This window comes from Gorilla gorilla, chromosome 14 (assembly GCF_029281585.2).
Source record: "Gorilla gorilla gorilla isolate KB3781 chromosome 14, NHGRI_mGorGor1-v2.1_pri, whole genome shotgun sequence".
Taxonomy (NCBI): domain Eukaryota; kingdom Metazoa; phylum Chordata; class Mammalia; order Primates; family Hominidae; genus Gorilla; species Gorilla gorilla.
The window spans coordinates 46,576,114-46,602,815 of record NC_073238.2 but is presented as its reverse complement, the minus strand read 5'-3'; the positions used below and the strand labels follow the sequence as shown (position 1 = coordinate 46,602,815).

At 40.8% G+C, this 26,702-nt stretch overlaps 1 protein-coding gene across 5 annotated transcripts in view; it reads right to left on the bottom strand.

Moving 5' to 3' along the window:
• FRY (FRY microtubule binding protein) overlaps positions 1-26,702 on the bottom strand; it is a 451,440-nt gene that overhangs the window by 13,798 nt on the left and 410,940 nt on the right. For all 5 annotated transcript variants that reach the window (XR_008671085.2, XM_055360541.2, XM_055360538.2 and 2 more), the window contains 7 exons: positions 23,160-23,360; positions 22,501-22,662; positions 19,353-19,519; positions 17,610-17,799; positions 10,316-10,465; positions 8,743-8,841; positions 6,760-6,843 (listed from right to left, as the gene is read on the bottom strand). Coding sequence is in view for 4 of the 5 variants with exons in the window: in XM_055360541.2 (XP_055216516.1) it covers positions 6,760-6,843; positions 8,743-8,841; positions 10,316-10,465; positions 17,610-17,799; positions 19,353-19,519; positions 22,501-22,662; positions 23,160-23,360 (1,053 nt within the window). In the remaining variant the exon portion in view is untranslated. The remainder of the gene's footprint in view (positions 1-6,759; positions 6,844-8,742; positions 8,842-10,315; positions 10,466-17,609; positions 17,800-19,352; positions 19,520-22,500; positions 22,663-23,159; positions 23,361-26,702) is intronic.

The window sequence follows — 26,702 nt, the reverse complement described above, 5'->3', positions numbered from 1 at the left end:
AGAGTGAAAAAAGCCTTTCTGGGGGGCCATTTTATGGAAATTATTAAAATTCCCCTGTCCCACCGTCCCGTTCTAATGTTTTTCTGTATCCACATTCTAAAAATAATCCCTTGAGAAGTTTTTATAAACTTATCTGTGTTTTGGTGGCTTTAGGTTCTTTTGAACATGTGGGAATGTCCTTGTTTTATTTAGTCACGAGGATTTTCTTCAAGCCCCCTTCCTGCTCTCCTGATATGGCTTGATTTATAAAATTGGATTTAGAGGTATGTTTTCTCAAAATGAGGAAAAAAAAGATCAAGAGCCAAGATGTTAAGAATTTATCATAAACAACTGAGGAATGCATAGCTTTTAAAAGCCCAGAGTAATTGAACTCCTGCTGATTGATAGTAGCATAGCCATATCTGGGTTCTGTCTTCTGTTCTCAGGTGGATTCTATGCTTATGACATAACCAGTCAGTAAAAATCTAAGAAACTTTTGATATGATAGAAGATGAACCACAGTGTACTATAGTAGCTATTATTTTCATCACATTTAATCTCCAAAAGTCCTGGGTTTAAATTAATGAGATAAAATTTAAATAACCTAGCCTAATGATGAAATCTCCTAAAAGTTGGGAATAGTATGTACCCACTTGTTGCTAATAATGCTTGGGCCTGGCACATTGATGGCTATGGCATTATCTTTGTTAAGTAGTTTTTTGGACCTTGGTCATAAATATCCCTCAAAGCTTTGAAAGATAAATACACCTATGATACAGATTACACATCCTGAGATATTCACTTTTTTCAAGAAATCTGTAAGCTATCTTCAACAGACATTTCTTTAGCCAATATGAGAAAGAATATGGCTTACAGAGGAAAGACTGATTGACTATATCTGAAGGATGATGTTTAATAGATTATAACTTAATTGGAGAAAAGTCTTGTCTTGTTCAACACTTAACTTGTTCAATTTGTATAAGAACAGAGGTTGTAGGCTTCTCATTCATAGATTATGTAGATAGAAAATACATAACTGAGAAGGTTAGTGTCCAAAAAGACCCTAACAGAATGATGATTTGAATATAAGAAGATGAAATGTAGTAGGGCTAAATATAAATTATTGTCCTTGAGTTCAAAGAGTCAAATGTTCAAGTAGTGCTCAGAAATATCTGTTGAATTATGAATGCATTAACTAAAATCAACAATACATGATGTGGAAACATCTCCAGCTTTTCTGGGGCCACCTCTGCAGAACTGGATGATAAATTATGTTAATTAGCTATAAGGAGACTAGAGCCACTGCCTGCAGAACCCAGAGTCGAGAGGTCTGCAGACTTTGTTCCCTGACCTCCATTTATGTTCACTTAAACCTTCGACTAGTGGTCACTCCAGAATGAATTCCACAAGAGGTGGAGAGGTTGGTGGAAACCAAAATCGTTAGTTGGAAATGCTGATTTTAAGTCATGAAGAGATTTTTCTCCTTTTGATGTGTGCAGGCTGAGAAAACACTACTAAAGCGGTGTCTGCAAATGAGTGAAAGTGATCTTATGACACAAGCAAATCACATGCCTTGATTTATGTCCTATTTAGTGTATGCTGCACAGAGAACTGGTATTACTATCACCAAGAAGCCCAAATCATTGACTAATAATGGCTGTCTTTAAAAAAGAGCCCCGAAATATACTTCCCAAATATTGGAAATAAATTGCTTAGAAACATGGTTTGTTTTGAACATGCGCTGAGAATTTTCCTCCAACATATCCCTCAGAAAGTGAGTTCAGCAGACAGGTGCTTGCATATGCAGAGACGCTTCTCACATATGCAAAGAATAATACTCTTTCCTGTTTTCTTTTTGGAAACTCAAGCCCCTTCTATCTAGCTTTACTCTTCATTTTGAGGACTTAGGTACAGAGAAATATTTTTCTGTTATAAGAAAAGCAATAGGCCAAACATCATGATGACTGGTGCCTGGTTCTTGCCTTCAGTGTTAGGAACTCACTGGGCAGCAGGGATGGTGGAGAGTCCATATAGGACAGTCTACACTTAGTGCTTGCTCATTATTGTCACTGAGGAAGGCAGGCCCAGTGTTGCTAGATCTTCTTATTCAGAGACACCACGAATTCTGTTTTGAGTGTGTGTGTATGTGTGAAAGTTTTTTTCGTTGTTGTTGTTTTTTTTTTTTTTTTTTGAGATGGAGTCTTGCTCTGGCACCCAGGCTAGAGTGCAATGGTGCGATCTCAGCTCACTGCAACTTCCGCCTCCCAGGTTCAAGAGATTCTCCTGCCTCAGCCTTCTGAGCAGCTGGGATTACAGGCACCCACCACTGTGCCCGGCTCATTTTTGTATTTTTGGTAGAGATGGTATTTCACCATGTTGTCCAGGAAGGTCTCAAACTCCTGACCTCGTGATCCACCTGCCTCACGCTCCCCAAGTGCTGGGATTACAGGCGTGAGCCACCACGCTCGGCCGTATGTGTGAAAGTTTTAAATTTTTAAATGCAGGGTCAGTTAATATTGTGCAAGCTTAATACAACATGTCTGTGAATTGGTTATAGTTCACAAGCCACCAGTGCATAAACTTTCTTCGTTATTCTTAGGTCTACAACTTTATGTTAAGAATAGAAGAAAAACTGGAAAAATAAATATTCAGCACCCAACAAAGAGATATATTGTCTTTCACAAACAATTCTATAGCAATCCTCACTTAAATCACCTGTTAAGAATGATTAGGAATTTTCTACTGGCAAAGACCGGACCAGACTGGGTAGGGCTTGGGGGTTGAGAAGCTTTCATATGCCTGTCTGTACACTGTCACCATCTCTGACAGACTGATATCTTTATTCAGGAATTTACTTTGCTAGGTTTAGTCAGGTAAGCACTAATCCTTTCATGAAGTGCACACTTCTTTGAAATAGAACAGATATGAGTAATAATTATTGGTATATTCATATTGCTATTTATATCCTGACATAGATTCTGCAAGTTATAAGTTCACTTATCCCCATTCTACCTGTCCCCAGGCAAGGGTGTGCTTAGAGTAACTGGCAACATCAAATCATTCCAGAAGACAGAGAACCTGATTACACAGGAGTGTTGGAGAGAATCACTTAGAGGTAAGCTAAGCAGTGCTCTGAAGCCAGACATTTGTTGGGTTTTGTTTTGGGTTGGAGGCCAAATGGTAGCTCTAGTCAGCAAAATTATATCTACACATCTCTAGATATAAGATCTTAATATTTAAGTGGAATGACACCATCATTCCTCCTCAAGGCCTACCTTTTGTGTGTAAGGACTCAGTTTTCTCTCACAGCCCATTTCCAGCCTTGTTGAGTGTTACCTATGATGGGAACCGAGGCTGCCTGATTTGTGTACTCTGCATGGTGCCTAGCCATGCCTCAAGGCTGGTGGAATTAGAAAGTGTGAGGTTTGAGCTACATGCACAGTGGCCAGACTATTTCCAGGATCTACTAACCAATTAAAACAGGGAATAACTGTAACCAAGTATCCAGACGACTTAAACAAATCTCCCCGCCTTGCCTGACTTACTAGGATTGCCAACCTCTTTTGTTAGGTGGCATATAATTTGCCTTCCAGATCAACCACAGACTCCAGAATTGTTACACATGTAGGCCTGGAAGCATCTTCCTCAGGACATCTGGTCACTGCTTGAGTTCTCTGGTCACCAGTGTGTCCATGAGCCATTTGGAAATATTCTGAAACACTGAGCTAATACTGACAATGGGGCCAAAGCTTGGTTGGTTTTTGCAAAAACACTGGAAACACCAGACTCAGAATTTGCCCTTCCATCATTCCTTTCCTAGTAAATCCCACTCTCATCCCTCTTGGGTGTTTTATGCATCTTCCCTCCTTATTCATGCAGATTCCTAAAGCCATATTAGACATTTAGACATATGCTGGAAATTATTCTCGAGTGTTTTCCCATGTGTATGTTTTGCTTCCAAAATTAAGCTAGAGAAAGTGTGGACAAATGGAAAGAATATGGCCTTTAGACTTTGCCTCTCAGCTTCAGTTTTCTTAGTTGCAAAATGGAAAAACCCTTATTTCAAAGGACTGTTGTAAAGGATCAAATGAGATTACATGTGTACAGTACTTGAAAACATTAGTTTCTTCTTTCTACTTTTGTATTCTCAAGCCTTTATAGTAATGCTAACAGAGTTGTCACATCTAAACAAATGAATAAATAGGTGAACTCTATTTTTTGAGTCCGTGGGTTTAGTAAAAACATAAGAAAAGAGAGGGAGGGGAATAAGTACTACAAAATAGAAGCAAAGAAAGAGGTGCATGAATAGGAAATGAGTAAAAACAATAAGCAAAAATAAGATAAATATTTGTTTGAGGAAGGTAAAGAAGAACCAGGAAGAAAGGAGGGAGCAACTAATACCAAGTAAAACAACTTAATAGAAATAAACCACAAGCACAACAGAAATACGTATTTTAAAGTTGGAATGTTTGGGAAATAGGATAAGTTAACTGGAATTTCTGGTTATCCTTAGGGTTAACCCGGAAGCTATAAAGAAACAAACAAATAAATAATAGATTTGGTTTCAACCCTTGTTCATAAAAATCTGCAATGTATTAATGTACTTTCCTGTCTGAGGTTCTGTTACAGAGAATATAATAGAATTTGATGATTGAGGACAAGTTTTCAGATAACAAGTTGTTTTTTACATACTACTATACAAACTATACTATGAGCTGGATTCGATTTGTGCTCAGTGTAAATCCTAACCTGATAACTGTTCTCTGGACTGCATTTGTCTTAACAGCAGATTATAGTGAAGGCAGGACTGGGCTGGAAAGACAAGCCATGAGTACTACTGGGTGGCCATAAAATCTGAAACCTAGGTAATACTTTATTTTTTTAAAATATGTTACTTGTGGGATATGCTAACGGCACAGGTTATTCAGTGAAAATCTAAGTCACAAATCGTCTGAGACAGGACATCACAGATGCATATATAGGGATTGAGGGAAATGCTGGAGTTTATTGTGATTTTTGAACTGTATATTCAATTCTGTTTGCTTATGGGAGACATTATGTAAGTCATTAAACACTTATTTTAAAAATATATGCAAACTAGTTATTATTTGCCTATGTTGACAGACTTTGTGTCCAAGCTGCATCTCTGCCTGTCACTTCTCAACCATGGAGCCTTGGATAAGTCAAGCTGTGGTGTCTTCAGGTATAGAACAGGCAACTGCTACTGCCCTGCTCCCCATCCAGAGAGAGCAAATGACTTAAGGGGTGTGAAAGTGCTCTGTAAACCATAAAGTGAGATATAAACGTGCGTCTTCAAGAAGAGCAGCAATGTGGAAATGCAACCTCTACTTCAATGCCCTCTTTAGATATTTCTCAGCTTTATAGTTTGCTTTTCAATGTCTGATCTCTTCACTAAAACGTATCAAGGGGCTTACCAAGGGACTCAATCAATGCTGGCATGGACAATGTTACTCTCAGGACTGCAAACTTGCTCAATAACAAATACCAAATTGGAATGGAACCACTGGTGTTTGGTTGAAAATGTTCACTCCAAACGTCTGACCAGAAACCAGACTTTACTGGACTCTTTTTACGTAATAAAGTACTGTTTCTAACACAGGAAGATGTTTTCAGGTCCTCCAGAGGGTGTGCCATGTAAAACACTTTTCCAGTAGTAATGACATAATTCCGAGGTAACACCTTCTCTCCCTAGATGGGGCAGCAGCCTCCTAAGTTCCCTGAACCACTCTTGCCACTTTGAGCTGTTTCCACAGTAGACAGAGTGGGAGAGCCTTGATCTAATCATCCCCACTGTTAATCCTTTTCAGTTGCTTATTATTGCTGTTAAACACCAAAGCCCTGCATGGGCTTCTTCTGCCAACTTCTCCAGACTCTTCTCAACCTTTTCTCCACGGGGCTTTCGGTGCTCTCAGCCACATGGGCTCTCCTTGGTTCTTGGAAAGGCCTGGTTCCCCTGCCTCCAGGCCCTTACACAGACCATAGGCCCACTCCTCTTCATCTCATATTTTAGATCTCTGCCAAGATGCTACTTCCATGGAGAACCCTTCCCAGAGCCGCCCTCCCCATCGGATCAGGCAGCCTTGCTCTGTGATCTCTCAGCTTTCTGTTCTTTCCTGTCCTTGATGGTCCTTGCTGCAGTTAATAGCTGTATGACTGTTTCATTAATGTCTGTCTCGCTGACAAGATCAGAAGCTCCATAAGGGCAGAGGCCTTGTCTGTTGCTCATGATTGTGTCCTCCATGGGGCCACACAGGAGGCACTCAATATGTAACTGCAGAATGAATGATTTTCATCCATTCTTATTCTGTCCTTTAATTTCCTTTATAGTACGGCACACTGGTCTGAGGTGTGTAGTAATTCTAAATGAGAAAATCTGTTTTAGAGTGACTGCTGAAAGGTTGAGAGAAACTTCCTTCATTAAAGAAACTAAGTGGTTCAGTGAAGAATTAATGAAATTTGGCCTTATAATCTGAATTAAGAATAAATTTATTAGGAAATTATTAGTATAGTTAGACAGTATCCAGCAAAAAAGGTTATTTTATACCTCTACTTTTCCAAAACGAAGAAACCTCCCCACAAATCCCATCAACACACAGTCATGCTGGAATGCATTCTGTCTTACTCTGTTGGTTTCATGTAAATGTTTGGGGTGACTCATTCCGCCTCTTCTTTTCTCAAGTTCCAGGCTTCTTGGGTAGACCAAAACTAATATACAATGTTAGAGCACACAAGAGACCCATTCTAACAGGCTTTTATTACCTTTTCTTCGGAGTCCCCTGGTTGACAGGTAATTACTCCATCTCTTGATCCTCCTGCAAATGTTGCCTTACAATTTGCAAGCCACTGTCAGAAAGAGAGGGAAAGACATAGGTAAATTCAGCAATGTTCTGAGAACATTTTTAGTATAATTCCATTAGGAAAAAATTCATTAAAGTTCTAATAATAGTAAAATGAAATTGTGCTGTAATGACTTTTTGAAAAGGGTCGTATTTGGGGGTTAAAGATGAACTATTGGAAATTAAAAGTATCTGTTTATATGGGTTCAGTAATGGTCATCTAAAAATACAATTTCAATATTATACTGTGTTGCCCTAGGGAATGGTTTCACCACACTGTTTCTAATTTATGTATAAATGAATATATATGGCTAGAAATCTTCCATACAATTGGGGTTAGAAGACAGGACCAATACTTCCTCACAGGCTGGGTGATTCTGGTCAACATGACCTGACTTGGACACACCTACTTCTGTCATGCTGCGGTGGCTGCATCTGCTATGGGGCAGATCTCCTTCACTATAAGAAAGGCTATTATGGTAATAGCTCAGCTACTGAGAGATCCTGCCAGTCTTAAGCATCTGGGGTAGTAACTAACACAGGTGTGAAAGGGAACCTTTCAGCAGAAAACAATGAGCACTGAGGAACTGAAGTTCACACTTGACATTAAAGGCTAGATTAGTTCACCAACCAGAATAAAAAGATTACTTTTACTGGGTGATGACTGAGAAGCTGAAAAGAGTGGCAGGTAAAAGGCCACAGAAACAGAAGACAAAGCTAATTGTTACGGTGGAGAGTTAGAACTCTTGCCCTTGGGCAGGTCAAGATAACATCAATAACAGCAATAGCAATAAACAAACCCCAAACCAGTAACTTTACAATGAACATTTTCTTTCTATGTGGCATTGTGCTGGTCAGTTTACAGATATTATTTCTGTTTTCAAGGCAATATCATGATGTGGTTAAGAGCATGGGCCTTTGAATCCCACAGCTCTGGGTTTCAGTCCCACTCTTCCAGTTCCTAGCTAGCTAATGAGGGTAACAATAGCAACTCTCAGGGTAGTTGTGAGCATTAAACGATATAATTTAAGAGATTTAACTCTAAGCAGATTGTTGGACACATAAAAAGGACTCAGGAAATGATAGCTGCCATGACTATTATAATTGTTATATCTTCACAACAATCCTGCAAATTAGTTATTATTACCAAGGGCTTGCAGATGATGCATCTGAGATGAGAGACGGCAAGTCACTTATTCAAGGTCACTAACCGTTAAATAACTGAGCTGTGATTTAAACTGAAGTCAATCTGACTTCAAAACCCTTGCTTTTTCTATAGTACCTGGCATACTATAGGAAGGGCTTAATACATACTACATACAATTATTCTTATTATTGAACCACTGACTTCTCTGGGCCTCCACCTGTGCATCTGTCAGAAAACAGGTGGCTTGCTTGGATGGTTTCTAGATCACTCTGTCTCTAACATTTTGTGATCTAGATCTATGAAGAAAGAAAAAAGTAAAGAGCAAGAGCTGAGGCCAAGAGAAGCCCTGGGGACTGGCAGACGCAGCCTCCAAGAGTGGCTAAGAGAACAGGGAGGAGATCTGCCATGACTAGTTTTGGGTGAGTCTAACACTGGAAGGAAATAATCACCAATTTCAAATATCTGAGAAAAGTTGTAACTTTGGTAAGTAACATATCAAGTACATACCCATTTTTTTCTCCAATTTCTTGGTAGGGCTAAAAGTGAATGCTGAAAAATTTCTCTTTCGTAGATACCATTTGTAATATAATTAATATTGTATACAGTTCTACCACCATTAAATTGGAATTGTAATCCTTAACAAAGGAAAAGATGAAGTCTGAATGTCTTAGGTTAATCACAACCCCGCCCAAGAACTCAGAGTGATTGGGTTCATTTGGTTTTAACTGACTGCATATGCATAGAAACACAAAAGCTTACAGAGAGTGTGGCCTCTTTCCTGTTGTTGTAGGTATCCAAATATTCTTGCAGTTCTAACACACTGAACTTGAGCTTGTCCAGAAGTCCACATGAAAGGAGCTAAAGACAGGAAAATAATTGGTATTAAAACTAGAGAGATACCAACACAAAGGCATGGCTACACAGAAAACAGAAGTATATTTAGAAGTGCTGTTAAGGAGTACAAGTGTCATCCATTTTAATAAGCTGTGAAATTTGGAATTTTGCTCAACTATCAGCTGCAATTACAATTGAATCCGAGCTTGATAATGCACACCTCCTATGAAAACGTCCATTCTTTCCCATATTAGTATAGGCAGATAAGACATACCAAGTATTCCATAAAGGCCCACACTAAGATATGTTTTCCATTTTATACATGACTTCTACTGTCATCACCCAATAATACTCCAAGCAGTGTGAAGACAAACCTCCAAAAAGACTTTCAAACTGATTTTGTATTTAATCTATACCTTAAGTCATTTAAGACAGAATGACTTTTCATATTGTATTCTTTGCTATAAGACAGCCACCAAACAGGTTCTTGGAAGGACTTGACTCTTCAGAGACTTTTAGAATCAAAGCACATCCTCACTGGTTCTAAACCTCAGTAATTACTGAGCATGTGATGATTCTGTCATATCATGGGGGCTAAAAAAAAAAAGGTATCACACAACTCCCACCCTCCAGGAGCTCGTCAGTCTCGCATGGTTAGAGTTCCATGGGTAAAGCCATGAATTACCGTCAGCCAGAGACTGTTTTGATTATCCCTTAAACTCATCATTTGCAGTTTGAGCTGGGCAAATCCAGAGGGCAATAACTCTCTGTTAGAGACTTGGGGATGGGGAAATGATTGACATGTTGCCTCTGAAGACCCATCTGACTGGGCAACCTGGCATCATGGGCACCGGCTAGGTCAGCTCCAGGAGGTTATCTGACCATATATGCACAGCTGTCAAAGTCAGAGTCATCAGAGAGCAGTGCCAACGATGCAGACGGAGCAGAGGTGGTGGATTTTTCTCCTTATTCCATGAAATAGCCCTGCCTTGGCCTGGACTGGCCATATGCAGTATTTATACTGCAGACCTTTGAGAGTCATATCACAATACAGTGCTGCTTACAACACTGAAGGTATCTTTATTTTTTTATTTTTTGAGACAGAGTCTCGCTCTGTCGCCCAGGCTGGAGAGCAGCGGTGTGATCTCGGCTCACTGCAAGCTCCGCCCCCCCGGGGTCATGCCATTCTCCTGCCTCAGCCTCCCGAGTAGCTGGGATTACAGGCGCCTGCCACTACACCTGGCTAATTTTTTTTTTTTTTTTTTTTGTATTTTTAATAGAGACGGGGTTTCACCATGTTAGCCAGGATGGTCTCGATCTCCTGACCTTGTGATCCGCCCACCTCGGCCTCCCAAAGTGCTGGGATTACAGGCTTGAGCCACCGCGCCCGGCCAGAAGGAATCTTTAAAACAAACCACAGCGCAAACATGCTACCCTGAAGTTCTGCACTGTAGGTTGCGTAGGCCCTTCACTGTCAGAGCAGGACTGGGATACTCACAGTCTCGGCATCCACAAAAAGTGTAGGACATTCAGAGCAGGAGGTGAGCATCTGGGAAGAGCTGACAAATTTGGATCCGATTCCCCGGAGGTTATCTCCAAGGTAACTGGCTGCATCACAGGTTAGGAAGCAGAACCTTTTCTGAATATTCTGCAAGGCAAAATAGTGACCATTTGTAAAGGTCAAGTTAAACTTATATATGATAAAAAAATATTTTGGGGGAGGGGTAGCTTCTTTTTTTATATTCCAATTACATTAACTGATATATATATATATATATATTTTTTGAGACAGAATCTCACTCTGTCGCCCAGGCTGGAGTGCAGTGGCGAGATCTCGGCTCACTGCAAGCTCCGCCTCCCAGGTTCACGCCATTCTCCTGCCTCAGCCTCCCAAGTAGCTGGGACTACAGGTGCCTGCCACCACGCCCGGCTAATTTTTTGTATTTTTAGTAGAGATGGGGTTTCACTGTGTTAGCCAGGATGGTCTCGATCTGACCTTGTGATCCGCCCACCTCGGCCTCCCAAAGTGCTGGGATTACAGGCGTGAGCCACTGCGTCTGGCCCTGATTTTTTTACTTGACATAAAAATTGTATATGTTTACTGTGTACAACATGTTGCTTTAAAATATGTGTATGCTGTGAAATGGCTAAATTGGGCTAATTAACATGCATTGCCTCACATTTTTTTTGGTGGTGAGAATACTTAAAATCTACTCTCAGCAATTTTCAAGAATATAATACACAATTATTAATGGAAAAAACCCTACTTTTAAATCTTTATAAAAATATCGCATGAGAATGGGTCCTTAGCGTAATAGGGGAGGGGAGCAGAATGAATGTTTATGTTAAATCAACTAAGTAATCATTCAGTGTGGACATTTCTTCCTGAAATGCCATTTCCCAATGTGTGGATGCTTGTGCAGGTTGAATATCCCTTATCTGAAATGCTTGGGACCAGAAGGGTTTCGGGTTTTGGATTTTTTCAGACATGAAATATTTGCAGATACATAACCACCTGAGCATTTCCTTTGAGTGTCACACTGGCACTCAAAAAGTTTCAGATTTTAGAGCATTTTGGATTTTTGGATTTGGGATGCTCAGCCTGTATAATCTTTTTGACCAACACTGTTTTTGTTTTTGCTGTGGTTAGTGCCAGTCAGAGTCTGAGTTTTCCTTGCGTGTTTGTCAGACTGGTGAAAGGAGATTACTTCAATGTGGACAAGATGAAAAAAGTCAAAAGGCGTAACTCTTTTCTGCTTCCCAAGATCAGAGCTCCTTGAGACAGAGCACGGAAACTGTGCATTTGAGCCTCTGAAGAGTAAAGTAGTAAATGCTGAATGGGACCTCTCTTCCTCTGAGGGCACGTCTGGTCAGGTGTCTCAACTGAGCCTAATTCTGTCTTAGAGCTTAATGTACATCACTCATTAATCCTCATCACCGGATGAACAACCTGAGGTTAAGAACAGTTAAATGACTCGCTTAAGGTCATGCAACTAGTAAGTGAATGAGTAAGGATGGGTCTGACTCCAAAGTTTACAATCTTTCTATAATCTAGATTGCTTCCTAAGGTTACTGCTCCTCCTATACTACCTGAGGGGAAAAACAAAAAACAAACAACATAATTAAGAAGAATCTGATTCACTGTGCCTGCGTCAGTGCCAAAACAAGAACACTTTTTTGGGAGGCCGAGGCAGGAGGATCACAAAGTCAGGAGTTCAAAACCTGCCTGGCCAACATGGTGAAACCCCGTCTCTGCTAAAAAGAACAAAAAAACAAAAAAATTAGCTGGGCATGGTGGTGTGCGCCTGTAATCCCAGCTACTTGGGAGGCTGAGGCAGGAGAATTGCTTGAACCCGGGAGGTGGAGGTTGCAGTGAGCCGAGATCGCGCCACTGCACTCCAGGCTGAGCAACAGAGAAAGACTCCGTCTCAAAAAAAAACAACAAAAACCAAAACAAACAAACAAAAAAACACTTTTACCCCCCTGAACTTTTAGTGCACAATGTTTTTTGTTTTGTTTTGTTTTTGAGATGGGGTCTTGCTCTGTCACTCAGGCTGGAGCACAGTGGCACAAACATGGCTCACTGTAGCCTTAAAGTCCTGGGCTCAAGCAATCTGCCCCTCTCAGCCTCTCAAGTAGCTGGTATCACAGGCGTGTGCCACCATACCCAGTGACATTTAGGGGATGTAAATTCAGTTTTGTTTTCTTGTGAATTCCATCACACATTATATAATTTGGTGACATTATGTGACACATGATGATGACATTCTCACATACGAGTAACAAGAAGAAAACACAATGACTGAGACACTTGGAAAAATGTCCATACTGTACCGACAGAAACCATTTTCTTGTTTTTAAAACCAAATTATTTTCACAGTTACCTCCTCCCTACCTCTTCCAAAATCCAACCAAACACGGAAACATTGTATTCACACTTACAGGGAAATGTTGGGAAACAGTAAACACACATTGTGAGGAAATGACAATGATTCATAACAGGCAGAAAGCAGGTCTGAAACGTATTTCATTTCCAGCATATTTTAGTAATGCCTATTTTGCTTCAAGTATTACTTTCATATAGCATCTGATCAGGGTTGAGAAAGTTCTTAACTATAAATGTAACATTAAAAAGCAAAATAGGAGGTATGCATTTTAAAAAATTATTATTATTATTATTGCAGATAAGCTCCATAGGGTGATTGATTTAATACACTGATGAAAAAGAAATTCAAATCCAAATGAGTCCCCCCAGGGTCCATGCCTGGCCCCACCTTCCAGCTCATTTGCATTTTAATTTTTAGTACTTTCTTCTCCCTCTTTCCACAACCACTTTGCTCTCTGGACAGTGGATGCTGTGAAACCTGAACCCACTGCCTTGCTGCTGGAGTGGCGAAAGATCCTAGAGAGTTAACTGTTACCAGACAACAAATGGCACATCAGCCCCTCTCAGGGGAAGGGGTCATCTTCTGCGAGGACATTGGTTGGGATATCTGAGGCCTTTCACTCCTATAGCCACTTTGTTCTCTTTAGGTCTCTCTCCTGCAATCTGAGTATTCTCTCAGAAGTTGCCAGAGTCCCCAGTGGAGGTGGCTCATGGTGTGCAGGCAGGGCTGCAGAACTCTCTGTGGTGGGCAGTCAGTCACTTCTGGACTCTCACCAGAGGATCCAGACTCTGTGGCGGGGCCAGGGCCACAAAGAACATGCCAATGACCATAGGGAAGAGCAGCCAAATGGGAGCAGCCAGCCTGTGCTGACAGCTTGCTAGATGCATGGTTTGAGGTGTTTCTCCATGTGAGCTCTCATAAGTAGTCTTTGAAAGATAAAACTCATAGACACTGTTTTCACTTCCATTGTATGATGGAGGACACTGAGGCTTGGAGAACTTAAGGACTGTCTGCAGGCCTAGCAGGCTAGTAAGTGGCCAGAACTGGGATTTGAACATAGGTAGGTTCAAAGGCTAGTCTGACTTCACTGTACTCCTTTTCCACCTGGAAATCACCATCCCATACAACTCTTTTCTCTTTATGTCTCACCAGCATCTCAGCTGGTGGGTTGCCAGGTGCCAGGCAGGTAGAGGGTGGAGACAGGGCCTCCCTTCTGCCTTCCTCATGCTATCTGCATATCTGGGTAGGTGGGAGAGGAAGTCAGGCTGAATGGTGGCCGCAGCTGTGGGCCATGGCTGACCTGTCGGTCTTGGTAATGAACCCGCTGGTCTACTGACATGAAGTTAGAAGCTGTGTGTTTAAGGTTTCCATTTATTCTTCCTACATTTACTGAGCACCTAGTGTATGTTACAAACTGTCAGAAATCAAGGTGAGCAAGGCACTGTTTACCTGCCCTCTTCCCGGGAGACAGACACCAAAACAAGTTATTATCATATAGAGTCACAAGTGTAACGGATGCAAGCACAAAATCCCGAGATGCCAGGGGAAGGGAGAAAGAAGTAACAGAAGGCTTTACTAACTGAAGTGACACCCAATCAGGGCTTTGAATGTAACTGGGAGTGTAGCCCAGGGACAAGGGGAGATGACCGTTCTAGGCAGAGAGAAAGTATTGTGCAGGACTGTCAAATTAAGCATGAATAATCCAATAACTCTAATAAAAATGACCATAACAGCCAAACTTAAATATATATTATTAATCATTCTTTAAAAATAGCTTTTAGAGGTCGGGCGCCGTGGCGCATGCCTGTAATCCCAGCACTTTGGGAAGCCAAGGCAGGTGGATCACCTGAGGTCAGGAGTTTGAGACCAGCCTGACCAACATGGTGAAACCTTGTCTTTACTAAAAATACAAAATTAGCTGGGCGTCGTGGTGCATGCCTACAATCCCAGCTACTCGGGAGGCTGAGGCAGGAGAATCGCTTGAACCTGGGAGGTGGAAGTTGCAGTGAGCTGAGATCGTGCCATTACACTCTAGCCTGGGCAACAAGAGTGAAACTCCATCTCAAAAAAAAAAAAAAAAAGCTTTTAGAAAAATATAACTAATAAGTTGCTTTGCCTCTCAATCCTTAACATTAAATTTACCTCAAATAGTAGCTTTCTGGTAGTTTGCCTTAAAATTTCAATCTGGTTTAACGTTTAAAGTATTTCTAGAATTCTTATCTTTTAGCAGCCAATTGTTTTCTGTCTTAAGCCTAATATCTCCTCCAGCCCCAAGTTAATCTCAGACATGACATTAATTTACCCATTCAAGTTTCTACTAGGTTTTCACTTAGAGTAAATTGAAGAAGTTGAAAGAGCACTACAAGTAAGACTCCAAGTGAGCTAGTCCAAGTAGCTATCTGCACTACTGGTATATAATTCTCCAAAAATGGATTATAAGAAGGGCCTCCAGGCTCAAAAGCAGAGTTCACTTTTATGTTAACTAAACATATGTCATCCTGAATTTGAAATTATTTAACTTAGATTATTTCAGTTTTGCCTAACCTTCTGCTCACTAGAATAACAGATTAATAAGTTATCTTTCTTTTTTTTTTTAAATGGAGATGGAGTCTCACTTTGTTGCCCAGGCTGGAATGCAGTGGCGCGATCTCAGCTCACTGCAACCTCTGCCTCCCAGGTTCAAGTGATTCTCCTGCCTCAGCCTCCCAAGTAGCTGGGATTACAGGCATGTGCCATCACGCCTGGCTAATTTTGTATTCTTAGTAGAGATGGGGTTTCACCAAGTTGGCCAGGCTGGTCTCGAATTCCTGACCTCAGGTGGTCCTCCCACCTTGGCCTCCCAAAGTGTTGGGATTACAGGCGTGAGCCACTGTGCCTGGCTGATTGGCCTGATTCTTAAGGGTTACTAAGTAGGAGGCACCTTCCCATACCATAAAAAGAAATTGCAATGTACAGCAACCTGCTGCAATGCCATTGACTTCAGAGCTGAACTGAGGTCAAGTGACACTGGCTACTGAAATGCTGGAATGATATTTTAAGGCAGATTTACCTATGGAGCCTCCTACTCCACAAAACTTCTTAACAACCCATTTAAGAGGGACATAATTTTAGTTTTGCACTTTTGATATATCATTCCTTATTTTCCTGCCTTTCCCGTCGGCCATGGCTCTTCCTGAAGGTGATTAGAGGGCTCCTTCCCTCAGTCCAACTAAATTATTGTCCGTCTTCCATGAGCTACTCAACAGAACTCAACAGCTACACAAGTTTAACTAGATTCTAACTGTTCTGTCTGGTCATTCATCCAAAATTCAAGTCTATTCAAAGTTGGAACTAGATAGTTCCTTTCCATTTTTTTCCTTTGCATTATCCGTGGGAGTTCTGTCTAATGAGTTATTAAAAATATGCTTAAGAAAATGCTGAAAGAAAAGCATTTTTTATTATAGAAAAACAGGAAATTGGCCAGGCACGGTAGCTCATGCCTGTAATCCCAGCTACCCGGGAGGCTGAGGCAGGAGAATCGCTTGAACCTGGGAGGCAGAGTGAGCTGAGATCATGCTACTGCACTCCAGCATGGGCGACAGAACAAGATTCTGTCTCCCCACCCCCCAAAAAAATAGGAAATTGAAAAAAAGTAAAAAGAAGGAAATAAAAAACACCCCAAATATCATTACCCTGAAAAGATACAATGATATTCTGGTGTATAATTTTCATTATTTTCTAGGCATTTTAAAAAAAGGAATACTAATCTAGATATATATATATATATATATTTTTTTTTAAACTAGCTTTCTCTTTAACTATAATATGGTAACCATAGTTCCACATCAACAAATCTTCCCCTACAACCTCATCTTTGTAGCTTCCAGGCCTCATTATTCCCAGCACTGCCATTTTCACAGTCAATATCTGCTTCAAGCTCAGACATAGGTCTAGTTAACTGCAATGGCCTTCAAAGAGCTCTGATGTTTCTTCACAGCAAGGCATGTTTCTCTCTTTTGCCACCTCCTCCCCCTGCCAATTATTTGATGAAATTTGGAGGACAAAAGTTTACAGAAAGATGCATAGAGGAGTTAATGTGAAGCAGTCATTGTAAGTATGTTATGAGGTAACAAGCGAGATTTAAGCGTGTCCACACATGAGACTGCCACAGAGAGCTGTGTGCAAGATGCTAGGGTGTCTGGCTGAGGGATTGGAAGTGGGGTTGGAATCCCACCTGCACTCTGCTGGCCAGGTGTGGTACTGCACTCCTCTGGAGGTAGGGACATTCATTACAGTTTGCACAAAGACACTATGGACAGTGGGGCTGTGGTTCACACGGGAGAGGCAGTAGTTAGACTGGCCTGATTCTTAAGGGCTACCAAGTAGGCGGCATGTTCCCATTTCATAAAACAAAATCTGCAGTGCACAGCAACCTGCTACAACAGCAAGAATGACTTTTCATCTGTTCAAAAGCAACTCAAGGGAGTAAACAAGTGTTCACAGCTATGGCTGGCATGCTAAGGAATTCATAGAGTGGAAAATGAGAAAAGACAAGGAAAGGAAAGATAAAAATAATAAAAACAAAAGAGAGGTAAAGGGGGGTGGGATGGAGGATAGGCCTGGCAGAAGATTCCCTTAATGGTCCTGATGTCATGGCTGCTGAGGACTGGTGATGTCAGTAACACCAAGAGATGCAGGAATGAAAGGTACTTCATGGCAGCCTAAATCATCAATACCATGTTTAGAAGGATGACAAGATTAAGGGTAAACAGAAGAAATTTCAAAGTCAGAGGAAATTTAGGGGTGTCTGGAGGAGAAAATACAGTAGTATAACCCCAGAACAGAAGAACAACCTCTCCTTAAATTCAAAGTTACCCAGCTCCCCTTAGAAACTAAGTCCTCTGCACTTTCAGTGAGCACACATACCTTAAACAAGGAGGAGAACACATGAAATGTATACACAGCACAGGAGCCGTCTGAGTCGCACATAAGCTGGTTGATGTGGCTGCGCCAGGCCTCCTCGGCATCGTCACAGGCTGCGGGCTGAAAGGCGGCAAGGATGGCTGAGAAGAAGGGCGAGGGAGGGGGAGAGACTCCCCTGTCACCTTCTCCAAAGCTGGAAAAAATGAAAATGACTATGTCAAGAAGTGATGTCCTTCTCATCCTATACCGGGTTTTATAAATTCTCACCCTGAGAGTCAGCAAAATGAGGTAGCTATTCTACCCACTCTTCCTTTTGAAGTTGCTTTGGGGACTTGGCTCTCATTCAGCAGTCACTGTGATTCTTTTTGGTTTGTTTGTTTGTTTTGAGTCTCGCTTTGTCGCCCAGGCTGGAGTGCAGTGGCATGATCTCGGCTCACTGCAACCTCTGCCTCGTGGGTTCAAGCAATTCTCGTGCCTCAGTCACCAGAGTAGCTGGGACTACAGGCATGTGCTACCATGCCCAGCAAATATTTGCATTTTTAGTAGAGACAGTATTTCACCATGTTGGCCAGGCTGGTCTTGAATTCCTGGCCTCAAGTGATCCACCCAGCTCGGCCTCCCAAAGTGGTAGGATTACAGGTGTGTGCCACCGCACCTGGCAAGAGGTCACGGATTCTTTCATGATTCGAGGAAAGAGAATTTGCACCTCTAGAATTTCTGTGATTCCTCCATTTCAGATTCCCTTTCTATAGACTTGGTACCTCTTTTAGCCTTCAGCAATGCCTCTCACTTTCACAGAGGCTATGCCCCAAAGTAAACCACAGTCCTATGCTTTGGCAGTTTCATTCTTCATTTTTCATTATGAAAAATTATATAAATTTTGAATCTTCTAATTTTTCCTTTCTGGAGGGAGAGTATTAATAAATGCATATGCACAAATGCCTGGAAGACAAAGGTGGAGGGAGACAAGGAAACCAGAGATACGCAGGGAAAGTGAGACAGAGAGGCAGGAAGAAAGAAGAGATAATGAATAAAAAATGAAAGGTCAAATTCTTCTCTAGGTGTTACCTTAACCTTTTCCTTTGAGGGACAGACATTGCTCACTGTAACAGAAGGCCTTTGTTTAGCATATCAGAAGCTTTTACTTAGTTCTTATTTTCAACTTTCAGAAGAGTAATTTTAGGATCTCGACTTTCTTTTCCTGAAGTAGATCTGTAGCATTATTATTTGTGATTTATTCTAGATGCTGGATTAGTCTAACCTCTGGTGTTTATCTATTTCTCTTCACATTTTTTTTTCTGTTTCTATATCTCACTAGTCTCAGAAATATCAGCCACCAGGCCAAAAGACACCCACTTAAAGAGTAGGTATTTCCTATATAAAGAGCCTCTTGTTCCAGTGTTTTAACTCCACATGGAAAGAGCTTATTTCAAAGGCTTGCCAAGTCTTGCTTATCTTCAAAGCTTACAAGGTCTGGACCATGTTTCCAGGCTCTTCCTTTGCTTTTTACGTTGCTTTCTGGCCTTATGAATTCATATGTAAGTGTCCTTTCTTTGTTCCACACGAGGCCCTATAATGGGATTGGATGACTCTAACTCAGCTGAGAGCCTGCCATGATACATGTCACTTTGGAGTCCTTTATTAGGATGTCCCAGCAGTGCAACTGTGACACTTAACTTGAGTGTGAATGCCATATAATGTACCATGCACATTCACACCACTCACATCAGCCAAGGGCTCCATTACCTCGCCAGGGTAAACTGGTCCAGTGCCCGATTGCCTTTTTCTTCCCCCTCAGTCATGTCCAGGCTAAAGCTGTCGCTGCATTCAAAAGCTGCTGGGAGTTCATTGATGGAACTAGAAAGATCATCCTCATGCACGGTGGTGTCCTCCTCCTCACGAACAGCTTCAGCCTGGAAGAACAAAAAGACAAAAGAATCCCCCAATGTGTAAGAAAACATACAGGACAACCTGTTCAACTAAGGAACAAATAAGAGAGACTGAAATGCTGATGGTGATAGAAATGGGGACATTTGTTTTCTAGCTACAGTATAGTCCATTTCTAGGCCGGACTCAGGAATTCTCTGAAGTACTGTTCATTCTTTATCTTCTTTTCAATCTCTTCCATAATAGTCCCCAAAGGGGCTCTCAGTAGATTTTCATACTTGGCCCATGCTTATAGTGTATGAACGCTAAACTTGGCAAAGACCATCAAGACCTCCAATCCAACCTCCACATTTTGCAGAAAAGGAAACAATGCTCCACGTGGGAAAGGGACTTGTCTAATATCAGGTCCATACTTAGAATTGGAGCTGGGACAAGAAACACTGCTTTTGGATTCAGAACTCCTTCCATTGTCCAAACCCAGACTTCTAAAGCAAGCCTATCCAGAGTTAATTCTTTAACATAGAACCCCTTTACCAAGGGAATGTAGAATCATCAGGGCCTGGCGCAGTAGATGCCCAGGATACCTGTGGAGTGCACGAGTGATCCAGAGTCCTTCCCTGAGCCTGCTGGGTTGCTTGGTCTTTCCATATAGGGGATCCTCTAAGATCCATTTGCATGTATGCTTTACCCTTGAGAATACCCTCCACAGATAACAGATATGAGTATCTGCTCTTACCTGACTACAAAATGTGGAATGAGCAGGACAATGAAAGGGCTCAAGGGCAGGCAGAACCAGGATCAGTGAGAGGCAGGAAAGAGACACAGCAAGTAAAATGGAAAAAGAGGCTGGGTTTGGGCCTGGGCCAGGGGGAAAAGGAGGACTGATTGTTCTTTAGGAGAGGAAGGAAGGCAACTGGATTACAGATCAGAAGGGAGAGGAAGAAAGATGTACATGTTACAGTGAGTCATTTTCTTAAAACAAAAACAAAAGCAAGGCAAAATAGAAGTGTATATGAATTAGAGCTTTATCTCAAGTTAACATCTGTCCACTCACTCAGTGTGTAAATATATATATAAAATATATATATTATACTTTGACTCTAGAATTAATAGGGAAAATTACCAGGAATGGTAAAAATATATTAGGGAAATAAGATATCTCATGTCTTTGGAGGAATTGCTGGTAAATACTGAGTTTGAGAGGTTTATCCATATTTGCTTTTTAAAACTACAGTGCTGCCAATGAGGCTGGCCACTGGTGCCTGGTCTAGGTTATCAGTGTACATACACTTAATCCATTAGAGAAGGGATGAGTCCTTATTAAAATACATTTTATTTTCTCTAATATCATAGCTATATCAAACATTGCAGAAATGCAACTTAAGTGAAAAACAGGGATAGCTCTTCAGAAATGGGACTCGACTTTTCCTTGGTAGGATGAGATCTATTACGTAGGTATTACTGTCTTTTTTTTTTTCGAGATGGAGTCTCGCTCTGTCGCCCAGGCTGGAGTGCAGTGGTGCGATCTCAGCTACCTGCAACCTCTGCTTCCTGGGTTCAAGCAATTCTCTGCCTCAGCCTCCTGAGTAGCTGGGATTACGGGCACCGCCACCATGACTGGTTAATTTTTTTGTGTTTTTAGTAGAGACAGGGTTTCACCATCTTGGCCAGGCTGGTCTTGAACTCCTGACCTCGTGATCCACCCGCCTCGGCCTCCCAAAGTTCTGGGATTACAGGTGTGAGCCAAAGCACCTGGCCTTAGGTAGCACTTTCTATAAGAAATCTATATGTTTTTAGCATTCAAAATAGAAAAATGGAGAAAATGACCATATTGACATTGAGAAATATCAAATGCACATATATTTTGTGATTTTTTTCTATGAAATTTAATTTCATAATCTTAGAATTTTAACTTAGACAACTTTTCTTTCTGGGCTTTTTGTTTTTTGTTTTTTTCTTTTGGCTAAAAAAGAACTCTGCTAATTCCAAGAATCCTGATTGTAGTACCTTTGCAATGAGGCAATCTTAGAAATAATTACTATTTAAGCTTCAATATTTTTAGGTAATTGTAATTTGGTGATTGCCTTTGGTTTAAAGCACATAGATTTTCCTAGATTTCTGATCTATTTTTACTATGCTATCAGAGAATATAGAATAGCCAATATTATATTTTTCCATTAGAAATGTCAGAAGGAATATACTTTTATGAAATTTTTTCGATTTTATTTTTTCTTTTGAACTTGCACAACCATAACCAAACTCATGATAGAGAGTGCTTGACTCTATCTTAACGGTAATAGATTATTTTGGTATTTCTACTATAAGGAAATACAATTCTATACTGATGGGCATAGATGTGGGCATAGCACGCAAGTGGATGGTTTTCAGGACATTTTAATAAAATAAACTTTAAATGAAATATATACTGTTAGATTTTTTCTAATTAAGAAAATTACATCCATTGCGTTACTTTTCTCCTCACAGACTCTGGCAAGAAGAGTTTTGTGCGAATCTGGCATAAGACTGTGATTGACATTAAAAATTCTGATAGTATGCCAAAAGGCAAGCACTGAATCAATGTACAAATTGTATAATTGTTTCCTACAAAGGAAAAAATTCCCCAAATATGTGCATACACCCACACCTCACTTAGCATATTGTTTCATAAAATTCATGACAAAGATCAGCAGTTTCCCAGTCACAGCCATCTCAGACATACACCACTGGTTTTGCCATCCACCAGCAGTGTTCATGCAAAATGTCTCATTTTAAAAAGACCTCAAATCAAGTCTTTCAGCCAAGAAGATGGCTGCTCAAGTTTGTGGGGGTAAAACAACTTCAAAACATAGGCTCAGGTGCACAAACTTCTATTATTTTAAAAAAGAGAGAAAGAAAAAGATAAAGATAGTCTTTCTACTTGAGACCCCTTAAGAATTCTCAGAAAATTGGAAGTGTTTTTTTTTAAGGGTTTTAAGGGAAGTACAAATGATCGTTAAAATCTCTTCACCTTTGAACCCTCAGAAATCTGCAGATTATTCATATCAGGCAAGGAAGCATCAAAGCTGGACATTCTGGTGTTAAAGGAATGAGGTTCTGCAGGGGTCGAGTCACAGGCTGTGGTGAGCAGCTCCATGGGATTCGTCTCTTCAGAGGGGGAGAGAGTCATGATCTGTTTAAAAAGCAAAGGAAATTAAACATAGTATGAAGTTCCCATTCTTTAAAAGCTCCAATTATTCTCTAGTTGTTGGTTAATACGTCTTAATTTTTTAACTTCCACATTTCACCATTACTGGGCCTTAAACATAGCAGCTAGTAATCCAGGTATTTTCAGATAATCACATCAAAACGTCTGTCATATCTCCACACTTTAGAGATCTGGGGAATTTTTAAAAAGATTCCAGAATCATAAAAGGTATTTGGGAAAAATCTAGGCCTTAACAGATCTGGTGGCTTTCAGGGTGAATCACATGGACCCCAGTCTTTGTTTCCATCTGCAACCTACAGAGAAGACTCTGCCAGCTAGAACCCATATGACACCACCTGACAGTTCTGATTTTAGTTCAGCAGCTGTGGAAAGTTTCCTTAGCTGCAACTGGAAACTATCCTCCTGCATTAGTTACAAAAAATAAGCCTCCCAATTCTTAGAGTGGGAGAGCCGCTACTTACTAGGTCTGAGTGCTCCAGGATCTGGCTGGCTGTGAGGTCCTCCTCCTCGGATGATTCATCGGAGTCCTCATGGTGCATTTTATTCAGGCTAGGAGTGCTTCCTGACAGTTGGCGCTCCTCCAGAATCTGCATATCACACTTATCCAGGCTGTCCAGAGAACGTCTGCGCACTCCCCAGTTGAAATTGTCCATACTCTCACCCTGAAATCACACCATCAGCCAGTTTTTTATGCCAAAATCCTCTTGCACTCACATGTTCACACATTCAATTAGTCATAGCTTGGGAACAAATATTGTCATTATTAACTCTTAGGCCCTCATCGACTTTGGTATCAAAACTTTTGTTTACCCAATGTGAAAAGTAGTAAAAGCACACTATTTTCATGTGAACTCATGTGAAGTCATAGGTAGAAGTGATTACATACTTTTCTTTGGCATGGTGGGTAATAATTACATTTTTTAAAAAGTTGATTTTGGTAAACACTACCAATGATCTGTGTTTTCAAAAATCTGTAAGAAAGAGACCACTAGTATGAAAACTTCAAAAGAGGTGTCACCCACTCCCACCACCCTGAGGTCGGCCCCTGTTTAGTACTGTTTTCAGAAGGAGAAAAAAGTAGGAGCTATGTTGCTTGTAGCACATTCCAGAATCCTCTGGGTATTTAGTGGAAGAGCATTAGGTAAACATTCCAGCCTATTTCTGCCACAGCAATTTTCACAGATACAATGCAGAGTTAAAGACTATCAGAGCAGCTGGGCAAAGTCTGATGGATCATGCACTATGCAGAGGCCAGAGCGGCAACTCCTTAACTTTTGCTTTAGGCTCATCTTTAAATAATTGTCCCGGTGTAGAAAATTGTTAATTTCACTATGTTGGCCAGACTGGCCTTGATCACCTGACCTCATGATCCACCTGCCTCGGCCTCCCAAAGTGCTGGGATTACAGGCGTGAGCCACCACACCCAGCCTATTACTGTTTTTTTGTTTTTTTCTTTTGAGACAGAGTCTTGCTGTTGCCCAGGCTGGAGTGGTGCAGTGGCGCGATCTCAGCTTGCTGCAAACTCCACCTTCTGGGTTCCATGTCAGGCTAATTTTTTGTATTTTTAGTAGAGACAGGATTTTGCCATGTTGCCAGGCTAGTCTCAAACTCCTGACCTCAAGTGATCCACCCGCCTCGGCCTCCCAAAGTGCTGAGATTACAGGCGTGAGCCACTGCACCCGGCCCCAAATATTATTGTTGATTTGTATATTTTGAATTACTGAGAACTAGCTTAAGTGGCCATGTAAGTGTTAAAGAAAGCTTTTAGTTGCATTCAGACTTTCTCTACAAACCATCAGTTAATAAATAAGTGTATTTGACTAACATAACTTTTTTTTTCTAGAAATGGATTTGGGTTTTATTTTTCTTTCTGTTAAGATAGGAATAAAGGAAGAAAAATATTACTCAGCTGACTGATATGCAAATTTTAACCTAAACAAATGATCTGACAAAATCTAGTACAGAATCTTTTCATTTACTGGTAATTTGAAACACTGCCTGATGGTTCATTGGAATAAAATAAAACAACTTTTTCTGATGAAAGCTCAGTGAACAACATAATATGAGAGATGTGAGTTACTGTTAAACTTATGAGCATTATCATTTATTAATCTCCCTCTGTTTTAAAGCAGAGGGTCGTGTCTGTCTCCTAGTGAAACAAGCTTGCCATTCTCACAGATCTGTCATATAACAGTGGCATAGCTTTTTCAAAGTCTGCTTGGGCTATTCATGGTAGAAGGCAACAGGCACAAATCCTAAGCACAATCTGGATAAGATATAGAAATCATCATTATTCATCCTCACATATGATATTTATGATTGCTCTTAGGGCTGTTTGATTATAAAAAAGAATGCAGACTCAGAATATTGTTTCTAACATCCAGTATCTGCTATGATAAATTACCACCATATGTTTTTTTCTTTTTTTTGGTGGAAAATGGCTAACTGTTGTACTGGGATTTTAAAAATAGCCACAGCAGTGAGAAAATAAAACAATATATGAAAGAGGCAAAAGTTCTGGGAAGAAAAGGAAAATCCAATGTGTAAAGAAAGGAAGAAAATACAGAAAAATCAGAATACTAACTATACAGAGTAAAAAGAGAAGAATGTGAAAATTATAGGGACAAATATACAAACACAAATTCACACAACTGACTCTCTTGTGCCAAATGACTGGAAGGGTTGGATGAACTATCTTAGGCAGCGATTCTGGAGGTCTCCCACGCTGCACTTGAGACAGAATCATGAGCTTGCAGAGGAATACAGACATCCAGGTGGGAGAAGGCTACACCAGGCACAGGTCACTGCTAGTGCTGATTTGGCGGCAGCTCTGGTGAAGACCTGAATCAATCAGGTGTGAAAATAGGGAGGCAGGGAAAGCTGTTCTTGCAGGAATAAGGTTTGGCTGTCTTGCTGGAAGGTGTAATATCTCCATTAGAAGCAAGGGTGTTGAAATGGTTCCCCTGGTGGTGGCTGAGAGGTTGAGATGATGGAACAACGTTGCAGTCTGGCCCCAGGTAAAGTCCATGGTGATTAAAACTCAACCAGGCTTTCTCAGCATGGTCCTAGTGGGAGACCCACCCTCCATCCTTCCTCTCCCCCAAATGTCAGATTTGTATTTTATGTTACATACAAAGTGAAAAGTCAAAGCAGTTTCCTACATGTGAGAAAATGCAGACGATGGCTAGTCCAGATGAACACTCTGTATATGTCAGTTATCAAACTTAAAAACCACTCAGGGTTTACACTGAGATGGGAAAGTATTAATGATTAAACATTCTAGAAATTTTAGAAATACTATTTTTTGACACTTTTTTTCATATTGGAACTCTGTCAAACAAGAATTATTGTTGAAGAAATTTGGGTGCACTGTGGTCAAAATATACTCCCCCAAATGTTCTACTTAGAGTAAGTCTGATATACGTAGATAGAGACTGATCATAGATCACTTTGCCCAGGATGATCCTGGTTTTAATGCCTGTGGTTCGGGTATAAATATTATTAATACCCCCTTTTACTTTTAAAAGGGCCCTGGTTTGGATGAAAAGTTATCTAGTCACTACACAAAGATAGAGATAGCCTTTAATTCCTGGGGGAAAAAAAGATTCAACTGAAAGTATGTATGGTATATAGTTAGATGCAAATTGTTAATTTCACTTTTTTTTTTTTTGAGACAGAGTCTTGCTCTGTTGCCCAGGCTGGAGTGCAGTGGCGTGATCTTGGCTCACTGCAACCTCTGCCTCTTGGGTTCAAGGGATTCTCCTGCCTCAGCCTCCCAGGTAGCTGGGATTACAGGCGTGCACCTCCAGGCGTGGCTAATTTTTATATTTTTAGTAGAGACAGGGTTTCGCCATGTTGGCTAGGCTGGTCTTGAACTCCTGGCCTCAAGTGATCTGGCACCTCAGCCTCCCAAAATGCTGGGATTACAGGTGGGAGCCATGGTACCCGGTGATTTCAGTTTTAACACAAGAATTTAACAATAAAACCCATCCAGTTGTGCAATC